General features: G+C 32.8%; 4 protein-coding genes across 4 annotated transcripts; 3 read left to right on the top strand and 1 right to left on the bottom strand.

Moving 5' to 3' along the window:
* Positions 1-167: 167 nt before the first annotated feature.
* On the top strand, positions 168-5,399 carry LOC123658696 (organic cation transporter protein-like). The gene is made up of 8 exons (XM_045594047.1): positions 168-172; positions 222-447; positions 579-758; positions 944-1,174; positions 1,295-1,514; positions 2,817-2,982; positions 4,399-4,675; positions 5,050-5,399. Exons 1-8 carry the CDS (start codon positions 168-170, stop codon positions 5,320-5,322), a joined length of 1,578 nt encoding a protein of 525 aa, XP_045450003.1. The 3' UTR covers positions 5,323-5,399.
* LOC123658216 (CAAX prenyl protease 1 homolog) lies at positions 5,326-7,835 on the bottom strand. Its single transcript, XM_045593658.1, has 2 exons — positions 7,644-7,835; positions 5,326-7,125 (listed from the first exon to the last, which is right to left on the bottom strand). Exons 1-2 carry the CDS (start codon positions 7,731-7,733, stop codon positions 5,887-5,889), a joined length of 1,329 nt encoding a protein of 442 aa, XP_045449614.1. The 5' UTR covers positions 7,734-7,835; the 3' UTR covers positions 5,326-5,886.
* Positions 7,836-11,779: 3,944 nt separating this feature from the next.
* LOC123658187 (partner of bursicon) lies at positions 11,780-12,805 on the top strand. Its single transcript, XM_045593629.1, has 3 exons — positions 11,780-11,947; positions 12,069-12,193; positions 12,472-12,805. The coding sequence occupies exons 1-3, from the start codon at positions 11,827-11,829 to the stop codon at positions 12,640-12,642; spliced, it is 417 nt and encodes a 138-aa protein (XP_045449585.1). The 5' UTR covers positions 11,780-11,826; the 3' UTR covers positions 12,643-12,805.
* Positions 12,806-14,311: 1,506 nt separating this feature from the next.
* LOC123658694 lies at positions 14,312-16,062 on the top strand. Its single transcript, XM_045594046.1, has 3 exons — positions 14,312-14,499; positions 14,621-14,884; positions 15,924-16,062. Exons 1-3 carry the CDS (start codon positions 14,312-14,314, stop codon positions 16,060-16,062), a joined length of 591 nt encoding a protein of 196 aa, XP_045450002.1.
* The last annotated feature ends 4,398 nt before the right edge of the window (positions 16,063-20,460 follow it).

Here is a 20,460-nt window from a genome sequence, read left to right as displayed (position 1 = left end):
CGATTTGAAAGACGTAGACCAACATGTAATTGATAATAATCTATGGTTGTGCGAAAATATATTGTCTAAGGCTACAAGCACCAGACCATACACCAGAGAAAGAGGCACCAGAGTTATTTATTTAAATATGTCAATATAATTTTTTTTCGTAGAATATTCAATTTTTTATGCAGTTACCAACTGTATAAAAAATTTAATTTTGTGTATTTTAAATTTCACAGGTCTAAAGCAGAAGATTGTAATGCTGATAATCTTACGTTTAAAGTTCTCGGAGAATTTGGAAAATGGCAATTTTGGATAAGTATTTATATGGCTTTGTTAAAACTGCCACTCGCATGGTATCAATTAAATATTATATTTATGGCTCCACCTCAAAATTTCTGGTGTGCAAAGCCAGCCATATTTACAATTTGTTCAGAAGAACAATGGCGACAAATATGTTCCCCAGTACGTCATCAAAAAAAATTTTATCTTTGCTATACTTATTTTGAATAGATTGTTCAATATATCAATTTAATTCTTAAGTCTACATATAAAACTTAGATAACTAAATAATATTCTATTATTTTATTGAACAGAAAAATCAGGAGCATCCTTGTTTAATTTTCGATCCAGAAATTCTTCTAATCGAACTAAATATAGATAGACCTTTTATACCTTTGGTCCCGTGTCAAAAATTTATTTATGATAAAAGTGTCTTTAACCGAACTATTACATCAGATTGGAATTTAGTATGTTCAAGGCATTGGCTGATACACGTAAGTTTATTTTTAAATTCTTAACTGCCTATTTAATTACGAGATTATTGCATTCAGATACGAGAATGATATGTAGCATTAATATTTGATTAAAAGGATACCTGGATTAGAATAATAAATGTCCTGGAACACTTAAAGCTGTGTTTAGTATTAAGTGTAAATTATATAAATTAATTTAATTTCAGTTTACTCAATGTATTATGATGTGGGGCGTTTTACTGGGTGGTATTGTGTTTGGCGTAATAGCTGATAAATATGGTCGAAAATATCCCCTCATGATTGGAATTACAATTCAGTGCCTCTTGAGTTTTATCTGTAGTGTAACAACATCCTATTGGTGCTTCTTGATTATTTGGTGTGGGTTAGCCATCGCTTCTGGCGGTATAGGAATTATATCATTTGTGATAAGTATGGAGGTATTTTTTATACGCACTATAAAATAATTTAGTTTAGTGAAGCTATTTCTTTTTTGTGGTTAATTGATTTTTATAATGATGTTTATTTTTGTAATATTAATAATGTAAATTCTATTCCAGGTAGTTGGTGGCAAGTGGAGAACGATAATGCCTATCGTGTACCAGTTACCATTTGGTTTCGGAAATACAATAATGGCTGGCTTAGCTTTTTGGCTCCGAGACTGGAGAAAGCTGGAGTTTGCGTTAGCAACCCTTTCGTCAATTTATTTGCTCTATTGGCATTTAGTACCCGAATCACCAAGATGGCTTTTAGCTACTGGACAGAATAAAAAAGCCTTAAGTACATATTTTATACCATTTAAATATTTAAGTGAAACTTATCGGGGTCTCTTTAAGTTACTATACGTAGTCTATCGCAATATAATGTCTCTAAAATTGCACCACTATTTTATGTTTTACACGTAATTGAAAAGTAGTAGTTTACATAAGATTGTTTTATGACGACCAGGAGAGATTTTAGTTTCTATCTATTTAAAATCTTTCATGGGCTACGATTAATTTATCCTATAGATTTGAAATCCATTGTTACGCTTTAGACTTTTACCAAAAAGATAACATAGGTATAACGTATATATCATATGAGTAGGGTAGGATAAAATACGCCTTAGACGTATATGTCTATGTTTGGGATCATTTAGGATACTTTCTGGCAGCCCCATAGAGTAACACGGACTCCGGTGTTGCTCTATGGGCTGCCCTAATTCCACCCAATGTAGAACTCGTAAACAAGGGCGGCAAATTTTAAATATTATCTTGTTGTTGGATTAATAACTTAGTAACAACAAACATAAATGTAATACATACATACATATAATCACGCCTCTTTCCCGTAGGGGTAGGCAGAGACCACTTCTTTCCACTTACTACGATCCTTACATACTTCTTTCGCTTTGTCCACTTTCATTATTTCCATTCATCCATGCTCTTCGGCTTATGGTACTCTTGACGTGGCCTTTTTTCAAGACGTCCCTTATTTGGTCACGGAACGTCCGCCTAGGTCTATCCCTTCCAACCCTTCCATCCACACTCGCCTTATACACTTTTTTCGTCAATCGTTCTTCACTCATTCTCTCGACATGACCAAACCATCTGAGCATACCTTTCTCAATTTTTGTCACTGCATCTTCTTTCAGACCACAACGTTTCCTCAACTATTTCTTATCCTCACTCACTATTTCTTATCCTGTCACTCAGTTTAACTCCTATCATACTTCTTAACGCTCTCATCTCAACTGCATTTATTCTGCTTTCATGTTTCTTCTGCCATACCCAACTTTCACTTCCGTACATGAGTGTCAAAACCAACACCCCCTCATGCACAGCCAAACGATCCTTGTTAGACATTTCCCGACTGCTCATAAAGGAGTGCAAAGCTCTGTTCACCCTGTTTCCTGCATTCACTCTTCTTTCAATATCACTCTCACACTTTCCATCGCTTGTAAACTTTGAACCCAGGTACACAAACTCATTCACCTGTTCAATTCAGCTGTCAAAAGTGGCTCATGGAGTAAACGTAATAATATCATATAAATTGCAGACAGGGGAATTGTTAACTCATAATAGTAACGGAACATGTTTTCAGATGTGTTAGAAAAGGCAGCTATACAAAACAACAGAGAAGAGTACTATGAAGCTGGTTTAAAATCATTGACGAGATGTAAAACGCGTATCCGAAACGACCCTGGGTTTATAGAATTTTTTAAATCAAGAAATATGAGATTAAAAACTTTACTTCTATCACTAAATTGGTAATAATATAATGCTTATTAGTAATATTCTTAAATTGAATTTTGCTAGTATAAAAAAGGTCAAAACCACCAAAAAATACGTACTTAGGTAGGTAGGTATGTACTATTTAGTTGAATTTAGAAATGCAGTGAGTGGTTAACCATAGGTGAGTTCTGCATCCCGTTAGCCCTGAAATGGCGCATCTTACTATATGATTGCTCTCCTGCCCTATTAAATTCCTAATTCTGTCTTAATGCCTTCCAAATGACCCTCCCGGACCAAAATAACCTAGTAAGATGGTCGAAAGCCTCTGAAAAATCTTGCTATACTTGTGGCGAGGCAGTACGTACTGCTAGGCACTTTTTGGTAGGTTGCAAGGTGCTGCTTATTACTTACGTCGACATCATAGAGTACTTGAAGTTATACGTGAAGCAGTAAGTCTTTCAGTAGCTAGAGCCCAAAAAGGATTCACCACAAATAAACGACGAATTAACTTTATAAAAGATGGCTCACCTGTCAACTGTAAAAGCAAGCCTTTCTCAATCATAGGTACTGCACCTGATTGGACTATTTTAATAATGGATACGTATGACGAGCACTATAAAATCTCAGAGGATGTTGGTGTTTCCAGACCTGACATATTCCTCTTTTCTAGACACATTAAGCTCATAATACTAGCAGAGCTCACTGTACCGTGGGAAACTAACATTCCTAAAGACCACACAATAAAATAAATATTACGATCTAACAAATGAACTTAACAATAATGGCTATGTCGTTAATTTATACGCGGTAGAAGTAGGAGCGAGAGGAATAATCAATCAATAGCAAAATCTCTCTATAACCTTCTGAAAGGCCTTGGCCTGTCGGGAACTGCAGTAAGTTCTATTTTAGAACGAGTGTCTAAGTCTGCACTAAGCCACTAACAGGTTCCTACCAAATTTGGCTAGGCAGGGCGGGCAACTCGAGCAGCAAAGTTGAGCGTTATTGCGCATCCCAAAGGGGACTCCTTAAGCCTACACCTAGCTCACAAGTCTTGGGAACTGATCGGAGTTTCTCCCTCTGCCACACGATGGACCCGGCACCCGCACGATGAATCCATGGAATGCTAAGAAGTTTGTCTCTCAGTAGATGATATAGATTTTAAATTTTTAATGAACTTTAATTTAAATGTGCTCTAAATTTGGTTTTATAATGTATTATGATAAAGTACAATACACGCAATAATTGTGTTTGTTCACATACAAAGAAAAAACAGACTTCAATTACCTATACTTTGACGAGTTCGAGTCATATAACGTAGACGAAAAAATAGTCAAGTTAATACGCATTATTACAGATTACTTTAAAAAGTACTATATCTATAATTTGTGACATTTTTTAAACAAATTTTCCACTAGGGACAACTTTAATTGATAGCTCACTTGGTATTTTAGGTTCTTTACCGGATTAGCATTTTATACATTCTCCCAATATCTTGGTCTAATTGGTGAGAATATTTTCTTAACAGTCGCATTGAGCGGAATCATTTTTGTTGCTGGTGGAATAACATGCATATTTATAATTACCAAAGTTGGACGAAAAATAACAATATGGATATATCAAATAATTACAGCATTTTGCTTTATTTTTATATTGATAATTCCGAAAAATCGTTTTAAAAACGATTGGCCAAGATTGCTATCTGCTGGATCAGGCTTTGCAGGTTTAGCAGTGAGTTGATGACCACAATAATATTATCTGCTCTACTATCATATATCATATTATATCAATAGAATAGTTAAATTAACTTTATAAGGATACTTTAACTACAAAAGTTCTACCATATATCTCTCCTAACTGATAATCTTTATCAGCGCATAGTTAACTTTATCAACAAACCGACAAGCAACTGGTGAATCAGGCCCTTGGCAATAAAAATTCAAGGCAATATAGGAATCAGATTATCAGATACGTGACGCAGTTTGATACGCGCATGCGCTTGACGCTTTAAATATCTATCAATGTAAATCGAGCCGCAGTTTTAAATGAATGAACACTATTCTCTGATTAGACATGTTGCAGTACATTTTTTTAATTATCAACAGGGGACTGTACCAGCTTTATACTTATACACAGGAGAATTATTTCCAACAGTAGGTCGCAACGCTGGTGTTGCGGGAGTCACTACTTTTGCTCGCATTGCATCTATGGTAGCTCCAGCTGTTGTTAGCTTAGATGACATAAGACCCGATCTTCCACTGTATCTACTAGCAATAGTATCATTTGCCCAATTAATTTTAATTATTCCACTGCCGGAAACAAAAGATAGACCTCTTCCAGATACTTTAGAGCAAGCGGAGCAATTCAATAAAAGTTAAAAACCGATTTAAAGTTGATGTTTAATTCTATAATTATTTTTATGTATTGTATCAGGTAAATAAAAAACAACATTGATAGAAAATATAAAAGTATATTAAGATTTTTAACCTTAAATAAACACTAATGGCCATTTTGCCTAAACTTACCATTTATACAATTTCACAATTATGTAGACAAAAAAAACTGTACACTTTGCAAAAGTTCCAAAAATTTTGTGCCGAAATTATTATAACCATTGTATGAAGATAAGATTTTGAAAATGACCATAAGTGATTATGATTTGATTTTTAGGTAAGAATCTTAATATCACATGATTGTTATATATTAATAAATAACACAGATTTAGTGCGTAATATTTTAAAATGATTCTATCTCTATATTGATAACATAGATTTTAATACAACCATTGCTACTAATGGTACTCACATCATTAACTTGCTGACTGCAGTTATATTATTTTACAGGAATTTTAATATTATACAAATGCATCAAAATGTTTAAAACTAGAGCTTAAAATAGACATTAAAGTAATTGTACTGTTCAAGTAGAAATGCATTAAAAATTCAATCAGTTTTATTTTTAGACAGTTGAGTTTTAATATTTTCAATTCTATGCAACAATGTTGGGTGTGAGTGGTACCATGCCGAATACAATTTATCATAAATGGGGTAGTCTAAATTATCCTTTCCTAATTTTATGAGAGCTGACCTTAATTCTGTTGGATAGTTTAATGAAACAGCAAAATTATCTGCTTCGAACTCATATTTTCTAGATAAGGCTGTTGCAAAGAATGACAAAAGAGAGTTGTATGGTGCAAGAATTAGTTGTAAAACTACAATAAGTCCTATTATCACTGGTTCTTGCCCTGGTGGAAACCCTAAGGATGTGTATAATAAAGAGTATTTAAAAAGCAAACCAAATGCTGTAAATAATAGTAAAAGATTTACTTCTGTGAGAACAATGGATTTATAAATGTGACTACATTTCCAATGTCCTAATTCGTGAGCCAAAACACCAAGAATTTCATTTTCTGAGCAACCAGTAGTGACTTTCTTGACATCATCATGTTTTTCAAGCAATGTATCAAATAAAACAATCCTCTTAGCACCAAATAATCCACTGAAATATGCATTACTGTGAGCAGATCGCTTTGATCCTTCCACAATATAAACTTGAGATAGTGGAAAATTAAGTTTTGATGCTAAATTCTCAATACCTTTCCTTAGTGTACCATCTGGTAAAGGAACAAATTTATCAAACAATGGTGCTATAACTGATGGATAAATTGTAAGTAATAGCAAAGTGGCTACAGTTGTAAATAGCCATAACCAAACTACAAACATATTCCCACCAAGCATAATAATATATATTGCAATAGAAACAATAGGTAATGTGATAACAAGACTTAGCATGAGTGATTTTAACTGATCCTTTATAAAAAATCCAATAGTTTGCTTATTGAATCCATGTTTTTCTTCCAGTACAAATATCTCGTAAATTGCAAAAGGCATATTCACAACAAAATTGAACAGAGTTACAAATGTCATAAAGATACAACTTATAACAATTTCTTGGTTAGGATTTATATTAAAAACCTCTGCAATACTTTCAGATTTTTTCCATGCTGCAGATATCCATCTATTATACAGAATAATAGATGTTAAGGATATACTATAAAATTCTTTGACTATTTTGTATTGTGACTTATCAATTCCATAAAGTCGAGCCTTTTTGAAGGATTCTTCATTGAGCATCTCTTTTAAATCTTCTGGAATTGTGTTGTTGGTCTTATATATTTTCAACTGAAAAAAAAAACAATTGCATGAAACAAAATTGTACATATTCTATTTACCTATAAAGTTTAAATTTTTGCGCAAAATACATAGTAACATTTGCCTTAAAAATAAATATAATTTTTTATACCTAGATATACAAACTTTTATATAAAAAAAATCGAGGTTACTTAGAAAATATGGTCCAGAATTTACTTTGTATGTGATACAATTTCTGGATTTTGATTAAGTACAATTTGTTATTATCTCAGTCAGTTGTTACATGAAACAAAATTATTTTATTTATACATTTAATTTACAAAACCTAATACTTAAGTATAACCGGAAAGTTTTCATGCTGACTCAAAATGCTAAGTTATAAAAAGTTAAAATCTCTGTGTCATGTCGCTACTTGATAGTCCCGTCATTCGTTAATATATTAATAATTTTAATCTTGAATTTAGTAGATAATAGTTCATAGTATATTTTATTCAAATAAAAAATGCCGACGTTTCATGTTCAAAACATAGTAAATGCAAGAAGCTTACCTGCCGCAATGAAAGATATAATTCCCATGTGTATTCAACCCATGAAAATATCAAAATCAACAAAAGCAGTAGACCTTCATCGAGTATCATTTTTATGCTTTTATTATTACCATTTACTAATAAAAGACAAATTATTAGTTAAAATAGAAAATGGAGAAAAAGTCGGAGTTATTTGACATTGACAATTCGTATTACAGTATCAATCTAACAAATACCTACCGGGTTTTTTTCTAATGCATTCAATTTACTGTATTTAAGCTTTGGATCTTTGGTTTAGTTAATTCCAAGAAAAGAAAGAAACCAGTGAGCGATGATTGAGGTTTTTGAATTTTAATTTTAAGGTCTAATCTTAATATATATAAATCTCGTGTCACAATGTTTGTCCGCGATGAACTCTTAAACTACTTAACCGATTTTAATCAAATTTGCACACCGTGTGCAGTTTGATCCAACTTGAAAGATAGGGTATATTTTGTTTTGATATATGTAATTATTATATTTAAGAAAAAAAATAAGGCGATACGAAGTTTGCCAGGTCAGCTAGTTATATTTATATTTTTATACTTATTTATTTATTTATTCTATCATCTTACATCTAACATTTCAGGATATTATCCTAATGCGTAATAGTGTCGTTGTCGTATTAAATATATGTCGTATGAAGATAAATATACAAAAATTGATATCACATTCAAGTCCATTGTTTCATTTAAAAAAACAAAACTAAATTATTACTAAAATTCACAATACATAGTCAAATTACATAATCTATATTCATAAAAACTATAATAATTCCATCACTTCAATAATTTTCATTAAGAGCCATTTCACAATTTTACGCTCTGCAAGTTTAGGTAAATTTGGTCGCATCGCGCGAGTCGTACGAGCCGCGCGATCTTTGTGCTAGTACGTATAGTGTGACAACCAAAAGACCATCGTGATCATTTTCTGATGTATAATAAAAATTATAAATATGGTATAAAATGTTTTTTACATAATTAATTTGTTAAAAATTTCAAGTATGTTATATAACAACAGTCAATAAATTTAAAATAAAAATAAAAAATCAATTTTATGAAACAAATTTTTTAAAATTGATTTAGTTTTTTCAGTTTACGAATGAATCTAATATTTACGATATGAATAAAATAGCATTTTATGACATCGACACCGACAAACATATTAATTAACAAATAACAAGACAAACAGATTGAAATGCCTATTTGTATTGATAATGTGAGAAAAGAAAATTAAATTATACATTTGTTTACAGAAATTATCATTATATTGTTTTACAGTCATTTTCGTAATATGTATATTTTATTTATATTTTATTATAAAAGTATCAAATGCGGTTTATCCGCTATAACAACAGGCGCTTGCCGCGTGTGAGCGAAAGAGACGGCTCCGCAGAATTTGGCGTGGACCTTACCTCTAAGAGCGCTAGCGCTCGACTGATTTACTGGGCTTGATGCGTGGTAATATATACTATCTTTTTATTATTTAATATAAAATGTATTAAAAATGATTACATCTTTTAATTTTTTTTTTGTATTCCTTAATGATGTAAGTTTACTTTGATGAAGATAGTTCGTTAAAATTTCTTAGTTTTCTAAGAGAAATATCGCTTTTAAAATTGTACTTATTTGGAAAATATTCGTAACTTTAAATTTTTTTTATTGTTTAATAGAGATACAAATGGAATAAAAATCTATGATAGTGGACAACAAAATTATATTCCACATATTATGATATTTTTTTAAAATGCTTTCAACGTAGAGGTTATTGAAAAGTAGGACTTCAAAGTATACATTGCGACCGTTTACCCAGGGAGGAGGCTGATGAAAAGGTTAATAATTTTATACACATAATATAAATCAAAATTCTGATCTGACTATGGACTACAACAAAGGTTGCTCTATTATATTTCAAGAATATAAATTACATTATTGCATCCAACACTGAGATTAACGACGTCAAAATATTACAATTTCGCGGATTGTTACCGATTTTTGTGAAATGGCTCTTAAAAGTAAAATAAATTAAAACCAATAAACAAATTTAAAACCTAGTTAATAAAACTAAAATCCAATTAAATACTTGCTAAAAATGCAATTAATACAATATAATTGTGTTTGCTCGCAAACGAAAAAAAACCGACTTCAATTACATCGACGAGTAATACGACGTAGATCGACGAAAAAATAGTCAAGTAACTGCGCGTTATCAAAGATTACTCAAAAAGTAGTTATCAGATCTCAATAAAATTTATATGTGACCACATGACAAACGTCAGCTTTCGATTAAATTAAAAATTATTAAAATCGGTACACCCAGTAGAAAGTTATTGCGGATTTTCAAGAGTTTCCCTCGATTTCTCTGGGATCCCATCATCAGATCCTGGTTTCCTTATCATGGTACTAAACTAGGGATATCTTCTTTCCAACAAAAAAAGAATTATCAAAATCAGTATACCCAGTAGAAAGTTATTGCGGATTTTCAAGAGTTTCCCTCGATTTCTCTAGAATCCCATCATCAGATCCTGGTTTCCTTATCATGGTACTAAACTAAGGATATCTCCTTTCCAACAAAAAAAGAATTATCAAAATCGATACATTCAGTAGAAAGTTATGCGGTATAATACAACGTAGGTCGACGAAAAAAGCGTCAAGTAAAAACGCATTATTAGATATAACTTGAAAAGTAGCTGTTAGATCTCAAATAAATTTAAATGAGACCAATTGGCACACACCACCTTTCAATTAAAGGAAAATTTGTCGAAATCGCTCCACCGAGTCAAAAGTTCTGATGTAACATACATAAAAAAAAAAAAATACAGTCGAATTGAGAACCTCCTCCTTTTTTGGAAGTCGGTTAAAAATAAAATATCAAAATATACAAAAGTTAAAACATAGTCAATAACTGAGGTCAATAAAACATAATTAAAATTACATAACTCATAAAAATGAAATTCGTCAAACTATAAAAGTAAAGTAAAATATAAATAAAAAATAATAATAAATTTATAATTTTTTCAAATATATAAATACAAACAAAATAAACCCCATTTCAATTTAATTCGTATTGGACGACTCTAGTTACGATCCTCGTGAACTCGTTCAGTGTGCAACTGAATAATTCAATTCTGTCTGCATATAACTCGCGTGAGCGGGGCGTCACGTAACAAGTTGGTGCGCGCCCGGGGTAGTGCCAGGATGCTGGGGCATCGCCTCAGCTGCACCGCGTTGTTCTCCGCGCACAGCCTGCGTTCTTTAAGAATAGCTGGATTGTCTGTTTTACCGCGTAGAACCTTCCACATGTACGTAGCAAAGGAGACTTGTCGCCTGGTTTCCAACTTGCTGTTCCCCACCATGCCTAAAACGAACAAGGTAGGGTACAGCAATGGATAGCCAGGGTGTACCTCATATCACTTCCAGTCCAGCCGTTTTAGAGATTAGCCGGAACAAACAGATAGACAGACAGACGGACAAAAATTATAAAAAATATTATTTTTGTATATGTACTGTGTATACATACGTATGAATTTAGTAAAAAGCAGTTATTTTAATATTACAAACAGACACTCCAATTTTATTTATTTTTATAGATTAAACATACACTACTTTAAGCAGTGCAAATGCGTTAGGGTTTTACTACTGCCACCTATGAATCCATTACGGTTAAAGATAATTTATATCGAAAATTTTGGGTATTTTTTGTAAGCTATTTTTAAAATAAATACAGAAACAATACCATAAATTTTAAGTTTATCTAGACCGTTATTATTTTGTAGTATGTGTATTTCTTTTGTATTTTATTTATTCATTAAAATAGAGACAAAAAACGTGGGTTATTATTAAATTATTTTAATTATACTTATTTTAAAAGAAAATTTTTTAATGGAATAAATGTAATAAATGGAATATGAAATAATATTTAGTAGGTACCCTTATTTCTTTTAAATTAAAGTTATTGTCATAACATTTTTTTGTTATAATCGTGATACGAGACATTCTACTTACTCTAAGTGTCCCGCTGACAAACATGCTGGCGATCTTACTTATAAAAGAAGTATAAATATTATAGGATCTGGGATAATTCGTATATAAGGCGAAAATTACCTAAGCAACGATAGTTCCATCTGCATCGTGGTGTAGAGAAGATTAGAAAAATATTTTATAAAATGTCGTTTTCTTTAAATTTTATTCAATTTTGTTTCTTTGAACTGCTGATGTTTGTTACTATAAATTGTTATATAGACGAAAACTGCGAAACTATACCAACTGAAATCCATGTAACAAAAGGTAAACTGTCTATGTAACTATTAATTTATCGGTAATGTATGTTAATTTCATTCAAGGATTGTTTTTTTTTAATTGGTAGTGTTTAAGTTATCGTGAAAGTAAAAGTTATTAACTTTTTCAGAGGAATATGATGAAATGGGAAGCTTAGTAAGATCTTGCAGTGGTGAAGTTAGCGTTAACAAATGCGAAGGAATATGTAATAGCCAAGTGCAACCGTCGGTTGTTACAGCGACGGGCTTTCTAAAGGTTGGTCTTCATAGCTATACCTAATCAAAGTGTTTGGAACTACTTATTTCACTTATCTATCATTATCTATTTCTTTCTGGCCTGGGCTATAACAAACCAGATAACATAGAAAACTGATAAAATAAAATATTACATACATTGATTTCAGATTGAATTACTTTTTAACTGAGTAATAGAGTAGTCTTAAAAAAAAATTATTACATATCTGTGATTTTCTAAAGTGATTAACGAATTCGATTACATTGCCAATAATGCCGGTTGTATTTTTTTAATTCCAGGAATGTTTCTGCTGTAAAGAAAACTATCTCAGGGAAAGATTAGTAACACTCACTCATTGCTACGATGCAGATGGATTGAGACTTGAAGATGAAGATCGCGCTATCATGGAAGTTCGTCTGAGGGAGCCTGCTGAATGTAAATGTTACAAATGCGGAGATTATAGCCGATAAAACGTGTAAAAATATTATTAAAAAATGATTTAATGCTTATACAATGTTATATGTGGTAATGTTATGCATGTCGAACGTGTTAAAAGGAAATATTGTAAATACTAATTTTATTTGGTCAAGGATTTAAATTAATTATAATAATAAAAAAGAAAGCGAATCAAAATTACTCTGTTTCAATTTCCTTCTCTTTCGCTCTTTTCTCGTTTAAATCAAGAAAGTTTATAATTTATCATATTAGTGAATTTTAATAATTGGGTATAATAGATTATAAAAGACCATATTAATATTTAAGTATACTAAATAGGTTTTTTTCTAATTTTTTTTTTACTGTAAAAAATAATATAAGAATTCTAGATGTCACTAAAATTACTTTACTCCGAAGGGCAAGATATACGGACTGAAACCGTATAAAATTAAAATTATTTTATATTTTGAAAAAGTGACTATTTGTTAAATTACTACTACTTAAAGTATTTAGTTAATACGAAAAACTAAGCTTAATTGTCTTATTTTGCAAAGTTGAAATACAAAAAAAAAAAATTGGATAGAGTCAACCAAAACACCTAGCTATATGAAATATACTTCGCGGCTTATTGTCATATCTCTATCCTTTTTTTATGATAACAAAGCCTAAAAAAAGCAAGTTATAGCATTTATTTATGAAGAGTAACTATTTATCTTTATAATAAAGGCAAAAAATACAAAGATTATAAGCGATAAATACTATTTTCAACAGTTTAAAAAAAATAGAAATTGGCCACATTTCCGACAGGGTAGGTTAATATGCCAACATATCGCACCTTCGGTGGAACAAGGGCTCAACTCCACTTTTTGTAATTTTACAGGAGAGCCATTTTAAAGTTTTTTTTACATTCCGAGTCGTATTATTCGTCTTTGTACTGCTTCAAAGTGTTTGTTCTTTGCATGAAATACGACCTATTTATTTGTGAATATGGCCATGTAGTTTGCAAGTGCCAAATATTTTTTGTTAATTGCTATTAATATTTTTTTCAAAATAAGGTGTACATTTATGCCTTTGTTCCACCAACATTTAAATCGTTTTGTAATTATGACCATATTTATCGTTCGTGTTTTAAAGATTTTGAAAAATAGAAATTAGTTTATTTGTTGCAAAAAATGTTTTATTTTATAATTAAACATCTTTTTTAGGAACTTCTGTTGAAAAATCTTAAAAAACTCTAGCGAAACTCTTTGGAATTTGCCTTTAAAATTAGCGTCAATATTAACGTTATAAAATCTTTTTCCATAGTAATCAGTCCGTTTTTACTTTACTCTTACAAATCAAACTCACTTACTCAATAACTCCACTTGAACAAATCAAAACTAACAGACATAAAACTACAAACAATCTTCATAGTTATTGTTGTACAGACCACTTTGGCATTTTACAGTAAATATTTACAAAAAAAAAAGCGATAAAAAGAAAACGTATCTAAGAAACTAAAATAATAATAGCAACGATGCTTTCATAGAAAACAAATGAATCACGTAGCGCGAGATCTATCCCTTAAAGAGGTATCTGTAATTTCACCCCATCTCATCCCGTGGGTATCGTAAGAGGCGATAGAGGAGAAACCACTAGAGGGTGGGCAGCAGCGCCTTCTAAGCACAGCCGGGTAAGCGTGGCGATTACGCCGAATCCCCCTAAATGGCAGACACGACAAAAAATTGTCCCCCAGTCCCCGGCGGCCCCGATAACGGCGGGGCAAGAGGCTATAATCTCCGGCAGAAGCCAGGCCACCACACCCAACGACAACACTTGGCCCTGGCAACATATAACGCTAGGACGCTGCGGACCGACGCGAAGCTCATTGAGTTGAAAGAAGCTCTCAGCAGGTTGAGCTGGGATATTATAGGCTTATCTGGAGTCCGAAGAGAGGGAGAGGACTCGATGTCTCAAGTCTGGCAACCTGCTGTACTATCGGGAGGGCGACTAACAGTCCCAGGGTGGTGTCAGGTTCCTCGTCCGCAAGGCTCTCGTCAACAACATCGACGTCGTCAGGAGAGTGTCGAGCAGGGTGGCGTACCTTATACTCAGAATATCCAAGCGGTATTCGCTAAAGGTCATACAGGTTTACGCACCGACCTGGACACATCCATATGACGAAGTGGAAGCTATGTATGAGGAAATCTCTACAGCCATACATAGCTCTACATGCCACTACACTGCTATGATGGGGGACTTCAATGCGAAGCTAAGCAGACGATGCGGTGATGAGTTGTGAGTGGAGCAATTTGGATACGAGCAACGGAACTCCCGGGACTGGCTACTGACTGACTTCATGGAGAAGGAGGGACTCTTTATAATGAACTCCTTCTTCAGGAAGCCGGAACGGCGCAAATGGACCTGGTTGAGTCCCGACGGCACCGTCAGGAACGAGATAGACTTTATCATGTCGACGAACAAGCACATATTTAGTGATGTCTCAGTGATCAATGCTGTGATAACAGGAAGTGATCACCGACTTGTCCGAAGCACATTGAATATCGATGTCAAGTTTGAGAGGGGTCGGCTGATAGGGTCTGCGCTCCGACCTGCGCCTGCTCAGATTCAAAACCCCGAGAGCTTTCAACTCGAACTCCAAAATCGCTTTGGCCTGTCGCCTGGCCGACTGCGTAAATGTGGACGAGCTCGACGACGTGCTGGTGGAAATTGCCCGTGCGGTGGGGTCTAAGTTCTTCAAGACCCGCTGCCAAAAAAAAAAGAACCAACGCAGGACCGATTGTCGTCGAAAGCATTAGGGGAGGATTATGCTCAGCAGTGGGCGTCCATGAGCTGGTATTATGATGATGATGATGATTTTTTTATTCTGGTGGTCTTCAACGAAGGTGGCTAGGATGCTATCAATTTGAGGCACATGCATTTCTTCGATATTCTGAATGTTTTTGTCATCATTTAACATCATCAAAACTTTTCGACTTCGGGATCCCATTTTTCCCTGAAAATTTAACTGTATAACTTAGAATAAAGCTGCAGAGTTTAAACAGCAACACCATTTTAAAATTAAAAAAAAATATTTGTCACAGTGTAATCAACTACTCAGAGTTAGAAAGGAATTCGGTATGAGAAAGTATGAATTGTTTTTATGCCTATTTTATAAAACATGTATTGGAATAACAACACCACATTTGTTCATAACACTATAAAATAATAAAAATGTTGGAAGTACAAAGTCACAAATGTTGCAATGGCTTTGTCTTTCCAAACATTTGCTCACGAAAAAGGCATAAGTGTGCTAAATATGACTTTGTCTCTCCAGGAATATCAAATATCAAAAGGCATATTTACCTTCGCGGCTTTGGCGCTCCAAGATAAAAACATTGCGCGCGGGGGAAACGGCGCAACTGACCAATGAGACGATGTCACGCCAAAACGCCCACCAATTCGATCCAAAATGACAAAGACACTATTGCCGTGTAGCGACTTTTAAAGTGAATCTAATGGGAGTCTTTGTCCCACTAGATACTAGAGTGTTTTTTGGGCATTTCTGCATATTTAACTCATTTTACGATTTTTTGTAAGATACGCCCTTGTTCCACCGAAGGTGCGATATGTGGAAATATTTGTTGTGTGTATTTACTTGTTTAAAAACCACTATTCAGTAACTGAAATATAAATGGATATTATAAAGTGTTTATTTAAAAGGTATTCTTTGGACGACATTCATTACAAATAAAGAACTATTTAAATACCAGCTGACCCGGCGAACTTCGTATCGCCTAACACAAACTTTATCGTATAGTATTAAAGTTCAAATTGACTTTTAAGTATTATCACAAATCTTTTGTATGGGAGTATAGAAAAGTCTTGTTTTTAGACTTTTTCAGGAAATTTAAAAATTTTTTTTTAGAATTTTTCTCTCCGTAAGAACCATCCTCGTACTTCAAGGAATATTTTAAAAAAAGAATTAGCGAAATCGGTCCAACCGTTCTCGAGTTTTGTGCTTAGCAACACATTCAGCGACTCATTTTTATATTATAGATTTAACAAGTAATGTAAATTTGAAAATATCAACAATGATATTCAAACAATAAAATAGAAAATCAACAAAAAATTAAAAAAAGAAAACGTAACATTTGAGATCTCCTTCATAGATAAACGAGTTCATACAAATTTGTCAGTATCTTCTTTTGTTAACCCAACGCAGTCTTCGTGGACATACGTTTCACTTAAAAGGCATAGTCTCATGTCTGCTATTCTATCCTTATTGCAAACGTAACAATACCAAGTCTTCAGATTTTTTAAGAATATCATTTAACTTTTTGTTTAGAAACGTTAGAAGTTACTGCTTCACTCTTGTTCATATTAGCAGAATATTGTTTTCTTTTTTGGGAAGAAACTTTAGATAATCACATTTGATTTTGTTATCTCCTGTTTCAGACTATTAATAGTTTTTACCCTTGTAGTATAGTTTTTAATCTTGACATTTTCTCCGGAGTTTTTAAAAATTCACAAAAATATGAATATGACTCATTAAATTTTGTGGAGCAAACGTTTCTGTAAATATGGCCAAACGCTGGCCATATTTAAAGTCATTCAAATTTTTTGCTTTTATATTAATAATAAAAAAACACGCAAAGAAATTTTAAATTACAATCGTCACACAATATCGTAATGTGAATAGCAACGATTTTTATTAGAAAGGTAACGAAATACAAGACAATATTTACTTAATGTTTTTATAACCACAACGGTATGTTTCACAATAATGGACGCTGGGCGACCAGCGAGTACGCCAGAGGGGTGACAAATACGCTGTTCTGATATATGCGGCATTAGCGACAAGTTATGATCACTTTGAAGTTATTACAATGTTTCGTGTTTTAAATAATGCCATGTGGCCATATTTTCTAGCTGGCCATATTCGACCTTAAATTATGATTTATATTTTCACCTTTTAAAAACAATAGCTTCAAAAATTAACAATTTTATAGGGCATATAGGTAATACCGTACAATATTTGTTTATTGTATTTATTTCCGTATTTACACAACATATTTAAGTAACAAGTAACAAAAAAGGAACAACTAGTTTCTAGGTGCAATTTGAAAGTAATTACTAAGTATGATCTCTACTTCTCCTAGCTAGGTAGCTGAGCTATCTGTATTAAGGAGAAGCGATTTTCCTCCCAAGAATTCTACAATTTTTACTTTTCATTAGTTTGCCACGAGTTGTTCAGAAGTCAAAGTTACATTATAGATTATAAAGTTACATCATATTGTATAAAAGTTTCTAATTATACATAATTTTTGATATTAAGTAGGTTAAGTGTAAAAAAATAAAAAATAAAAAACAAACAAAATCATGAAAAAAAAATGAAATAAAGATAGTAATTTTGTAATAAATATGTCTGTATGATTTCAACTAAGGGTTACCAATATGTATTTGTGTTTATAAGTGTATGTAAGTATATGTGTATGTTTGTGTGGGTGTGTATGTTTGTGTGTCTGATGTGTCTTTTATCAAGAAATTTGGTTGATGCACTACATGGTGACCGAATCAAGCAATCAGTTTTAGGAGTTCTTCAGTTTCGTCATGAGTTTTAGAAAGAAAAAAGGAACGGGTGGTTCTTTTGCAATTTGCATAGGGTAAGGAATAGATAGGTTATTTTATATTTAGTTTATTATATAGATATGGCCCGAGAAAATAATTAAATCGTTTTGTGAAGGCATAATACGACAGTGGAATAGTATATAATATCTTGTCCTTTCGTCGTTTCCGGATCGGAATAAAAGGAGACTTTCTGTGTTGCATAAGAGTAGTCTGTAAAATATAGTGCTGTCTGACGTTGAGAACATTCCACGTTTTGTAAAGTTCTGTAGTTGTGTAAATAATAGGCTTAAATGTGGCTGTCTTCAATTCTGTGGCCATTTCCAGCGGTTTTATTGCGTTTGAAGTAACGCCACCCCAACATACAATGCAGTAAGTAATAATTGTTTGACATAAGGCATGATAGACTGTGCGTATTACATAACAGTTGGCAACATGTCGTGGGTTTTTAAAAATATAAATAAGTTTCCTGACCCTAGTTGTAAGAAGATTAATGTGTGTTTTAAAGTTAAGAGTTTTATCGATGTATATACCTAAGTATCGTATATTATCAACGGTGGCTATGAGAGGACATTTGCATGCTGTATCTATTTGTGAGTTTGCGTGACAGGAGTGAGCTCTTAATATGATAGGAGTTTGGGGTTGTGATTCTGGTGAAAAAGAAAAAGTTATAAATTTTGTTTTTGATGTATTTACCCCCGTCTCCCGACGACCTTTTATTGGGATAGGTATAATAAATTCAGACTCGTTAACATTAGTAAACAACTATTCCTTTAATTTTTTTTTCGCATATTACCTTTTTAAAAAATTGTCCATTTTATATGAAAAATAATTCGGGGCCAAGGGGCTTCCTCTTTGTTGCTCCGAGGCCTTCAGACCTCTAATTCCGGCTCTAATAACGAAGTTATGATTTTTTGGTTGTAAATACCCCGTTGTAGACTAATAACTATTTTTGCTCATAAACTAAAAAAAAAGCTGAATTAAATTACATCGACAGGCAATACAAGTAGGGACAGGAAAAAAGTAGTCAAGTAGGTACGTATTATCAAAGATTACTCAAAAAGTAGTAATCAGATGTCGATCAAATTTAAATGAGACCACATGACAAGCATTTGCTTCCGATTAAGGTAAGAATCATCAAAATAGGTTATTCTCGATTCAACTACCGCTTGGTGCCGTGTCGGCGGCGCCTAAATAACGAAGATCGAGGGTCGATTCCCGCTCGGAGTTGATATTTGTGCTTATACAAATATTTGTTTGCGGTCTGATTGTTAGTCCTTGTGTGTCTCCCCTCCGTGCCTCGGAGAGTACGTTAAGCTGTCGGCCCCGGTTGTTATCATGTACACCTAATAGCGATCGATACTCATAGTAGAATATATCCGCCAACTTGCATTGCAGCAGCGCGGAGGATTAAGCTCTGATTGTTCTCCTACATGGGAAAAGAGGTCTATGCCCAGCAATGGGATCTTACAGGCTGAAGCGCGTCGTTAAACCCAGTGAAAAGTTATACGATATAATACAACGTAAGTCGACGAAAAAATAGTTAAGTAAATACGAATTATTAGATATAAGTCGAAAAGTTTTTGTCAGATCTAAATTAAATTTAAATGGGACCACATAACACGCAACACCTGCCGATTACAAAAAAAAAAAAAAAAAAAAAATAATAATATCGAAATCGGTTCACCCGGTCAAAAGTTTTGAAGTAACATAGTATTTACATTCAAAAAAATACTATCGAATTGAGAAACTCCTCCTTTTATGGAAGTCGGTTAAAAAGTTATGATTTGTTGCCATGTGACTTTTAGCGATACTGACATCAGGTATCTTTGCTTACCAATTTCAACAAAAAAAAAAAACCATCTCATACATAACGACTCACTTATGTCTGGTATTTTTTATCTTATGTCAAAAGAGAGTGGATTTAAGAGCGAAAGTCGCAATTGATAACCAGTCTTTACTATTTCAACTAAATTTTTCATTTTTTTTGTGAAAAATAAAGGCTTTTTTGAAATAATATAATGGAGTGCATTTTCGTATTTTAATTTAAATATATATAAATTATAAACTAGGTATACCCGTGCGAATAATTCGCACTAAATAAGTATAATAATTATCACTTTACAAAATTACAAAAAGTATTTATATGTGAGTTCATTTGAAATTGAACTAAAAATTTACCGACCGTCAACCATGTTGACATCGTTTCAAAAATAAAGTCGTCATCTATATATAATTTTAATAAA

Source organism: Melitaea cinxia, chromosome 12 (genome assembly GCF_905220565.1).
Source record: "Melitaea cinxia chromosome 12, ilMelCinx1.1, whole genome shotgun sequence".
Taxonomy (NCBI): Eukaryota; Metazoa; Arthropoda; class Insecta; order Lepidoptera; family Nymphalidae; genus Melitaea; species Melitaea cinxia.
This window is presented reverse-complemented; position numbering and strand designations above follow the sequence as displayed.